At 41.9% G+C, this 10,899-nt stretch overlaps 1 protein-coding gene across 1 annotated transcript; it reads left to right on the top strand.

The window, feature by feature from the left end:
* The first annotated feature begins 2,516 nt into the window (after positions 1 to 2,516).
* Positions 2,517 to 8,001, top strand: LOC145352948 (cystatin-B-like). The gene is made up of 3 exons (XM_080203257.1): positions 2,517 to 2,672; positions 6,422 to 6,523; positions 7,278 to 8,001. The coding sequence occupies exons 1-3, from the start codon at positions 2,598 to 2,600 to the stop codon at positions 7,404 to 7,406; spliced, it is 306 nt and encodes a 101-aa protein (XP_080059383.1). The 5' UTR covers positions 2,517 to 2,597; the 3' UTR covers positions 7,407 to 8,001.
* Positions 8,002 to 10,899: the final 2,898 nt, after the last annotated feature.

Raw genomic sequence — 10,899 nt, forward strand, 5'->3', positions numbered from 1 at the left:
TCACATGTATCAATATACAGTGAAAGGTATGGGGTGGCACGGTAGCACAGTGGTTAGTACTGCTGCCTCACAGCGCCAGGGACCCAGGTTCAATTCCTGGCTTGGGTCACTGTCTGTGTGGCATCTAAACGTTCTCCCTGTGTCTGCATGGATTTCCTCCAGATGCTCCAGTTTCCTCCCACAGTCTGAAAGGTTAGGTGCATTGGCCATGCTAAATTCTCCCTCAGTATACCTGAACAGGCACCGGAGTGTGGTGACTAGGGGATTTTCACAGTAACTTCATTGCAGTGTTAATGTAAGCCTACTTGTAACATTAATAAATAAACTTAAAACTATTGTTTCTTGCATGCTATATGGACAAAACATATCATTCATAGAGAGGAAAAGGAGGGTGAATTAGCTGTCCTCCAATCCTCTGACACCTCCCATGTGACTAGAGAGGATTTAAAAATTAGCATCAGAACCCCTACAATCTCTTCCCCTGACTCCCACAACAGCCCAGGATACATCTCATCTGATCCCAGGGATTTATCCACTGTTAGAACCACTAACACCTCCTCCCTCCCAATGCTAATTTGTTCACTTATTTCACAGCTTCCCTTCCCTGAATTCTATAACTACGTTGCCCTTTTCTATAGTGAACACAAATGCAAAGAAAAAACACATTTAAAACCTCAGGTATGTCTTCCAGCTCCACACACACATTGCCACTTTGGTTCCTAATGGACCCTACTCTTTCAATACAACCAAATTCTTTCCCTTGTTACCCCACTTGCTCTTAATATACTTATAAAACACCTTGGGTGGTATTTTCTGGTCTTGCTTGCCCAAAAACTGGAAAATCCTGCTGATGTAACCTCGGTCCACCTTCCCCTCCCTCCAACTATGATTTCCCTGGCAGGCAAGGTGGGAAAATTCCCTCCCTTCTCTGATCAAATCAAAGCTGAAAGAACTCTCCATTCGACGAAGAGGCAGTCCCCTCGAAAGCTTGTGAGTATTATCAAATAAATCGGTTGGACTAAAACCTGGTGTTGTCAGACTTTTTACTGTGTGTACGCCAGTCCAACGCCGGCATTCCCACATCAAATCAAAGCTAACACAGAAGGAGCCTGTTCTAACCAACATGTTTTTACACGTTCTTTACTAAGGCCATCCAAAATTCACTCCCTGATGGATCATCCTCTGATTCCAAATGTCATGATTTAAAGTTCAGAGCTCTTCACCTTCACTACACCCCCCAACCACGTCCCCCTCCCCTCACCACTCCCAACAACCCCCATCCCCAGTGGTAAAGTACTTCATTCTCCAGCATACCTCTGTATAAAAAGAACTCATCTTCCTCTCTCCTCAATTCCATAGTTAGTAAACAGCACTCCCCTCAAACCCAGATGAAAGGAGATATTCTCTCACCAAAAGAGAAAATGCTGGAAAATCTCAGCAGGTCTGGCAGTATCTGTAAGGAGAGAAAAAAGCTGATGTTTCTCACTTTTACCTTATCAAAAGTCTTTATCATTTTGAAAAACTCCGTGATCTGGGTCCCCTCTCAGATTTGGATTTGCCATGATAAATGTGTGGGGTTATGTGGACAAGGCAGAGGGGAGGGCCTGAGAATTCAGTCCAGACTGGATGGGCCAAATGGCCTCTTTCTGCACTGTAAGGATTCTATGGTTCAAATACAAAGGTTGGGGGCACTATGAGTAAATGTGCTGTGATTTCTATCAGATTCTGAAAATCCTCCTTGTTTCAGGGTGTGGTAGCTACTGCTGAATCATGCACTTCCTCTTCACCTGCCACCCAGAGAAAGAAGTTTTGTAAGATGTTGCTGTTGTCACTCCGCAACCAAAAAGAGAGTTTGTTCATGAGGGGAGGGGGGTGACTCATGACAATGTCACCACTGCTATTAAGGAAGGAAGGGAGACAACACATGAGCTTCTAATGGGATAAAAGCAAATTACTGTCGATGCCGGAATCTGAAACCAAAAGAGAAAATGCTGGAAAATCTCGGCAGGTCTGGCAGCATCTGTAAGGAGAGAAAAGAGCTGACATTCAGGTCTGCTGAGATTTTCCAGCATTTTCTCTTTTGGTCTCAGCCTTTAATGGGGGCTCACTCCAATCTCCTTCAAACTCTGCGACGCCCTTTGGAGAATCCGAGGCCGAAACTCACCTCAATGAAATAAAAACGGAATTATTTGCCTGAGTGCGTGGCTCGAATTATGTCTTAGTGCGGCTACCGTGTTGAACCCAAACAAAAACAGACCAACTAAGCAAGGGGGGGGGAAACGGGATGAAACTGCAGCTAGAATTGGATCACTGCTCAATTTGAAGATGTGTTTAACTTTTGAACACACAGGTGAAATTAACATGTTGGTTTTATTTGTGTTTTTTTGTGGGGGGGTGAAATTTGGTAGGTGACGTGCTTGTTCAGATAGTAACAATCCGACCCATCCCTGATGGGTGGTGCTTTGAGAATGAAGGCGTGAGAATGGGCGGAGATTCGGGACGGGACGGGACGGGAGGGTTTATGTTACAATCCGCGGCTACATTGTTACATTTCGCAGTTACATTGTGACCAAGACTGAAACAGCCAGCCAGCAGCAATGCAGCGAGTAATGTGCGGAGGTACAAGCAATGAGAAACCTGCCACCCCGGAACTACAGCAGCTTGCTGACTCCGTGAGTACGAAGCTTTGCGAAAACAAAGGCCTGTTTCTCACACACAAAAACCTACCTGGATTTCGAGACTCCGTTAGAAGAATAACTCCCCCACCCTCCCTTGCCTGCTAGACTAAGACTCGTAAACTCAGCCCAAGAGAACCAAACTCTTACTCGAAAAAGTTGAGATTTTTTTTTGAAGAGAGCGAAGTGAGGAGGTTTATAAATTTAAAGATGGATTTCCAAGTAATAGTATCATGCTGACCGACGTATAATTGTAAAAAGTCTGACAACGCCGACACACCCACATCATGACGACGTATAATTGCCAGGCGTTGACAGGTGGCTTTTTAGTGAGATACACACGAATGACTATTTTTTAAAATGAGTTTTCTCGCCCTTCTTTCCAACAACATGATTAAAATTCAGCCCTGCTGTGGGCCTTTAAAGCAGAAACTACAAGAGAAGGTTTGCATTGTATAAGAACATAAGAAATAGGAGCAGGAGTAGGCCATCTAGCCCTTCGAGCCTGCCCCGCCATTCAATAAGATCATGGCTGATCTGTCGTGGCTCAGTTCCACATTCCCGCTTTCTCCCCATAACCCTTAATCCCCTCTCTTATCAAAAACCCATCAACCCGCGTCTCAAAAATATTTAGCGAGGCAGCCTCCACCACTTCACTCAGAGGGTGGTGAATCTCTGGAATTCTCTGCCCGTTGAAGAAGTTCTTCCTCAACTCCGTTCTAAACCGCCCCCCCTTTATCTTGAGGCTGTGCCCCCTAGTCCTACTGTCCTTTCTGAGCGGGAAGAGTGTCTCCACCTCTATCCTATCCATCCCATTCATCATCTTATACGTCTCAATGAGATCTCCCCTCGTTCTTCTGAACTCTAACGAGTACAAGCCTAGTTTATTCAGCCTCTCCTCATAACTCAACCCCCTCAACTCCGGCATCAGCCTAGTAAACCTCCTCTGCACTCCCTCCAAGGCCAAAATATCCTTGCGTAAGTACAGCGCCCAAAACTGCACACAGTACTCCAGCTGCGGCCTCACCAATACCCTATATAGCCGCAGCAAGACCTCCCTACTTTTATATTCAATCCCCCTCACTATGAAGGCCAGCATCCCATTCGCCTTCGTGACCACCTGCAAGTTGGGTTTTTGCGACTCATGCACAAGGACCCCGAAGTCCCTCTGCACCGTTGTCTGCTGCAGTTTTTCGCCACATGAGTAATAATCCTTCCTACCATTATTCCTACTAAAGTGGACCACCTTGCACTTGCCAACATAAAATTCCATTTGCCAGTTCCTGGCCCATTCGCCCAGCCTATCTAGATCCTTCTGCAGACTCTCCACACCCTCCGCGCAATTTGCCGTTCCACCAATCTTGGTGTCATCAGCAAATTTCGACACCATACACTCGGTTCCCTCCTCCAGATCATCTATGAAACATGCATGAAACAATACTTTTCACCTTTTTTACATTAGTTGTATATGTACATTAAATTGTTAAATCAAACTATTGGGGATTTTTCTGAAATGCTGGAATTAACCAATGGGGAGGAGAATTGTTAACGTTTCAGGGATAAAGTTAAAGTTCGTTTATTAGTCAGAAGTAGGCATACGTTAACACTGCAGTGAAGGTACTGTAAAGATTGCCACACTCTGGTGCTTCTTCGGGCACACTGAGGGAGAATTTGGCATAGCTCGTGCACCTAACCAGCTTGTCTTTCAGACTGTGGGAGGAAACCAGAGGAAACTGACAGAGATAGAAGGGAAAATGTGCAGTGACCCAAGCTGGGAATTGAACCTGGGTCCTTGACACTGTGAGACAGCTGTGCTAATTGCTGTGCTGTCCCAATTGCAACACCAGTTGGAGTCTTTCTCTCTATGAACTTGTGTTTCCATTATTTCATGCTTTCATTTTTGATTTCTTGCATACTTTAAAATCATTTTTAAATAGGCCAGTGGGAATGTAAATATTCCCCTCCCTGGTTAAATGGGATGACTGTTAAATTCAACAAGAATTTTTACCTATTCAAACTGCTTTTTAAATAGTAAGAAGTATGGTTGTGTTATAATGTAGAAAATGTGACAGATTGCTGTTTAAGGGAACTTGCTTTGCACAAGCTATGCGATGAACATTTGCCAGGTTACTGGGGAGAACCAGCCTACTCCTTTTTTTTAAATATTGCCATGAGACCTTTTACTTTAATGGAAGGGCAGATGGGACCTTCATTTAATATTTTATTCAAAAAATGTCCCAGCACACTCCCAACAGCTCTGGGGCTTCTCTCTTGGTTTTTTTTTGGTTCGAGTTATGGGATGGGTCTGAAACTCATGACTTGGTAAAACGTAACCAACTGAGCTATGACTCACACTGGTCCTGGGAGCTAATGGAAAGAATTTTGGCCAGTGATTCTGTCAATCATAAGTTTGTAGTCCATGCACTGTAAATTGGTTTACAAGTGAGGCTAGGAAACCTGATTCATAGTAAAAGGCCCATCAAGCCTGTGTTGGTAAAAGACAAACCACCCAACTATTCTATTCTAATTTGATCAGACTCAGTCATCAGCGCTGACAAAGTCATCTTCACTCAATGTTGGTTCTATTCTCTCTCCACGCTGGAGTGGTGAATTCTACAGATTCATGACCCTTTGAGAGAAATAATTTCTCCTCCTATCTGTTTTAAATCTGCTACCCCTTATCCTCGAACTATGACCTCTTGTTCTAGATTGATCATAGTGAATGGTGGAGTAGACACGATGACTGAATGACCACTCCTGCTCTTATGTTTTTCCTCTAGAATTCCTTAGCTAAATTAGTCACCTCTCCTTCCCCCTTTTTTGGATCCTTCCTGAAACCTGCTATTTGGTTAATCGACTACACTTCAATTTATTGAACATAAAAATATTTTTGGGAAATCCTGAAATAGACTGTAGGGGGCAATTTTATCATCGCATGGTGTGATGTGGTGATAAAGTGGGGCATAAAGCAATTAGCGTGATGGGTGCCGATCTTTGTAACTGGCGCCTTTTTACGAGTGCCAGATTTCTGGTGGTCAGCCTCTCGCCGGAAATGGCTGAGAGGCAGGATAATGTGTTTAAATTTATTTAAATACTGTTTAACATCTGCTTAGCGCATCCGGTGCTCAATCATTCAAGCCCACCTCCATTATGACCTTGCTGGAAAAGATTCGCTCCTGCGAGGAATAGACATGCTTTCCATGAATGTGAAGCAGTCAATTTGGCCTCACTGGAAAAGGAGACCATTGAGGCCCCCTGGGGAGGCTGAGGGTAAGGAGGTGGGTGCCACCTAAGTACCCTGGTGCTGCCACTTGGGCACTACAACCCTGGTGAGTGGGGTGAGGGGGAGGTGCATGGGGGATCAATGGGGTAGATTGCTGTACATATGCAGCATCAGAGGCCAGCACATGTGGACTACGTGGCACTGCAGGCTTTCAGGCACATTAAGCCTCGCCCATAGGCTTCTGCAGCTTGCTTGGACTTTTGCAGGCAGAGTGCGTGTGGGTGGACCTGGAAACACGCCCAAAAAATGGATTTGAAGCTCAAGTTTGCCTAGTACTCAGATAAAAAATGGTAAAACCACCACCACCGCCCCCCCACCCCGTGAGTGCATATTACTCTTTAATATGGCTCTGAACACACTTCTTGATTGCCCTTCAAGGGCTATGGGATTTTTTAAAATACATTTAAAAGGCAACCTATCAAGCTGTTCTGGAGTCTGGGAGTCCTTGATTTATATTTTTCAGATGAAGTCTGCAATTGAAGAAGCAACTAAGAAAAAATATGATGTGTTTGTTGTGAAATCCTACAAGATTCAAACTGTGGCTGGGACCAATTATTTCATTAAAGTAAGTTTATTCTTTTTGATGGCTCAGACGTTTTGCAAATGAGCAAATAACGTTAACACTGTCAGAATTGGTTTGTTTCAATGCAAGGTAACTGGATTCTTCAGTAGCCCTTCAAATGTGATCCACAGGCTAGTGCTTCCATATTTTCTCATTTGAGGATTTTATTTTACAGTAGCTTTATGTTCGAGAGATGGGGTGTAGGCCCTTCCCCATCCATACAAAGTTAATCTTGCAATCAAAATGACAATTATTGTAATGTTTGAGATTATGGCGCAATTCAATCATTTAGTTTTTGTACATCTCAGTTGCTACATTCTCAGTTAAGTAGCTCGCCTGAATGTTTGTTTTATGCATCTATTTAATGTCATCTCTTGCATAGGTGTAAGTGATCACTAAATGAAAAATGTGTATTATTGTGCAGAAGTTCCACCTTTAAAAGACTTCTCTTTTCATAGTTGGGGAAATTGGCTGCAAAGTTCGGTTTACAGATTTGGTGGCTTTATGAAACTCTGGGGAGGAGGTGGAGAAAGAGCAGAGAGAGGGGAGCTGTATTCACAGCATAGTAGTGACTGGGATGTTTATTTTATAATGGAGAGCAGCTGGATATGCTATTCAGATGTTGGTGGGACAGAATGCATTGGTGTAGCAGCAGTTTCACTTGGAATACCCTACCTGGGATTTATTGTTGGACTAGCTTGAGGAAACTTGCTGGGTCTGCAGTGGCCTAACTTCTCTTTTTTTCTGTTTGTATTAGATTCATGTTGGTGGTGATGACTATGTGCATGCAAGAGTATTTGAACCCCTTCCTTGCAGCAAAGATGAAAGGAGTGTCCATGGCGTATTGGAGAATAAATCACAACACGATGAATTAGTTTATTTTTAAAACAAGCTTTGCCCTGGCCTAGCGCACAAAAACAAAAGCGGTTTCTCAGCTTGTGCTCAGAGCTCCCTCATTGGTGCCATTAGGGGAACAGCACTAATCTTTGCCTTCATGGAGTTTTAAAATCTGTTTTGATCTGTTAAATATTTAGAAAGTTTTCTATTCCACTGCCAGCTGAGATAGTCACCCAAGTAAATTGTGATTTCTTTCTATTCCTTTTCACTCTTATCTCAAAGGTTACAAGTGTGTTTGAGAAATCAAATTAATTGTTCCAGAAAAACACACAACAGAAAATTTTGGCTAACTTCACCTTTTTTTTAGGGGAAAGAGTAATACAAAATGTTTTAACCTCTATTAGTATGGAATGATTTTATCAATTTTCCTCATTTGTCTTCATTGTATAATGAAAACACAGGCAGGCATCTGTTTTCATTCAGAATATTTTCTGTTTACTGAAAATGATATGTAATAGAAAATCAAATCGAATGTTATCATGTGTTAATTCATTCTGCATTATAACAAATGTAATAAATTTGTAAGGAATTATATAATAAATTGCATTGTAAGGAATGTTGAATAAATATTACTCTATACATTATACTTGAAAGCATCATTTTAAATTCTAACCCCATCCTCTTCCAAAGAATCCATAGTATAGAAGGGACATACTTTATTTAGCAACCTGAAAAGATGTCTTTTATTTTAAAAGCAGTGGCCTTAAGGGAGTGAAATTTTGGCCTGGGGACAGGTTTTGATAACAAACTTTTCTAATGGATTGGAACAGCTGTTCCTTTGCAACATTGTTTGTAGATTAAGTTTTTTTAAATCGTTCAAGGTCTCTCTAAATGTCAATTTAATGGTTTTGACTTTGCCAAAAACACTGATCAAGAGCTTAATAGAATAAGGTTGGAGTTCATTCGAAATCGAAGTGCCAGTGATGGGAAGAAAGTACAAATTATAAACAGCCAAGTGTTGTATGTATATAACCTGGGACTACACAGTAACTATGCATGAGACTGATCGTTGTTATAGTGCCTCAAAGGCTGTAAGAGCAAACTGAAGTTTTTTCAGTTTTAGTTTATTAGTATCACAAGTAAACTTACACTGACACTGCAATGAAGTTGCTCTGAAAATGCCTAGTCATCTCACTCCAGCACCTGTTTGGGTACATTGAGGGGGAATTTAGCATAGCCAATGCATTAACCAGTCACGTCTTTCAGACTGAGAGGAAACGTATGGGGGGAATATACAAACTCCACAAGTGACCCCAGCCAGGAATCAAAGCTGGGTCCCTAATACCATAGTGCTGATCAGTATACCACTGTGCCTCTGCTTACTGTGGATGCTGGAATCTGAATCAGAAAACGCTGGAAAATCCCAACAGGTCTGACAGCATCTGTGGAGAGAGAGAGAATAGTTAATGTTTCAAGTCTCAATAACCCTTTGTTAGTGCCTTGAGCACTGAGGGAGTATTGCATTCTTGGTGCTATGTTTCAGATGAGATGTCATCTGACCTCTTAGTACATACAATGGATCCTGTGGCACTATTGAAAGGAGTGAGTTCTGTTCACAAACAGGGCACATAAAGACACAAACTCAATTTACAAAATAATGGTTGGAATGCGAGATTTTACAGGTAAACAAGTCTTATAGGTACAGACAATGTGAGTAGAGTGTTATGTCACACGTGTGACTCTCTACTCACATTGTACCTTTGAGACTTGATTACCTGTGAAGACTTGCATTGCAACCATTATTTTGTACATTGAGTTTGTGTCTTTATATGCCCTGTTTATGAACAGAACGCCCACTTACCTGCCAAAGGAGCAGCAAGCGCTCGGAAAGCTAGTGGCTTTTGCTATCAAATAAACCTGTTGGATTTTAACCTGGATGTTGTGAGATATCTTACTGTGTTTACCCCAGTCCAGCGCTGGTACCTCCACATCAATACTGTTGAAAGGAGCAGGGGAAATTTCCCCAATGTCCTGGGCAATGTCTGTCTCTCTCTCTCTCTCTCTCTCTCAAGCAACTTGCCTAAACAGACCATATAGTAATTATCACATTGTACATAGCAAGCTGTATTACAATGGGTGACCAAGTACTTCATTGTACACAGTGATTTGGGGCATCCTGGCATCATAAGTGCTACATTAGTTATTTGTGTGAAACTTCTAGGAAAATATGTGTTCAAGTAATATAGCCTCATTTCTCCTGGACAGAGGCCTAACATGTAAATTGTTATTGGCTTTAATTACAAAGGTACCATATTTAGTGGGTTGGCTATTGTTTGTAGATCAAATAATTGTTTGCACCTTATTCAGAATGCAATTACCCTGTTTCACAGGTCGCTTCCTTTGTGTATTTTGATTGTTGCTTACACAGATGAGAAATCAGAGGTGAAAGTGGCCAGGTGCTTTAACCTGGTTGAGTGGGGCAATCCTTAATTGGTTAATTGCTTGTTCATTCCAAATCTCTTGCCTCCATTCTTCTGTAAACCATGCTGTAGTCAATTGAATTGTTGGATTCAACTCACTGTGGTTCAACATTGAATATTGGAATCACTAATTTACTCTACCTGGAAGGATAAAAAAACAATCAAATTTATCCAGTGAAAGAACCACATTCATGATGCACACAGCCTCAAATAGATGGTTAGAACTGCTACTGTACAGCTGCCTCAGTATGCCGGGAATCCGGGTTCAATTCCCAACTTGAATCACTGTCTGTATGGAGTCTGCACGTTCTCCCCGTGTCTGCGAGTGTTTCCTCCCACAAGTCGAAAAGATGTGCTGGTTAGATGCATTGGCTATGCTAAATTCTCTCTCGGTGTACCTGAAGAGATGTCAGAGACTAGGGGATTTAACAGTAACTTAATTGCAGTGTTAACGTAAGCTTACTTGTGACACTAATAAATGAACTTTAATTCATTTTTCATGGGTACAAGAAAGGAAAAGTGATGTTTGTTGGTTTATTGAAAGGGTGGAAGCCAGACTTGAGTTGGAAATTCTATGTCAAACAATATTAATTCCTGCAAAATGTGAAATAGCAACTTTATCAATTAGAGTACACTGCAAGTTGTGGCCTTTCCCCATACTTGTACTTAAATAGCTGTAGTCACTAACTCCTGTATAATATCATATGGCTTATTAACTTCCTGCTTACACCAACCTCTATATTGCAGTCCCATGAACCATCTGCTATAAATGGTGAGACCTGTAGCTTAATTGTACATTGCCTGATATAAATCTCGAACGGCATAAGCCAAGTATGTTTTGAAAGTCTTGTGCAATTCTAAAATCACGAATGAGGCAAAAGAAAATTGAGCTGCACAGTTCCAATAATACAATATTCTGAATATGTCTGCGACAATTCTGTCACGAGGGAACCCATTGGAATCGATGGGAAATGGTTACTACTGAAAAGTATTTAGCAAAGCTTTTCAGAGTAGTCTGAATCCATCAAGCATAACCCCAACATCATTCCTTAACACAGCCAT

Source organism: Carcharhinus amblyrhynchos, chromosome 15 (assembly GCF_965287045.1).
Source record: "Carcharhinus amblyrhynchos chromosome 15, sCarAmb.v2.hapA, whole genome shotgun sequence".
In the NCBI taxonomy this organism is placed as follows: Eukaryota; Metazoa; Chordata; class Chondrichthyes; order Carcharhiniformes; family Carcharhinidae; genus Carcharhinus; species Carcharhinus amblyrhynchos.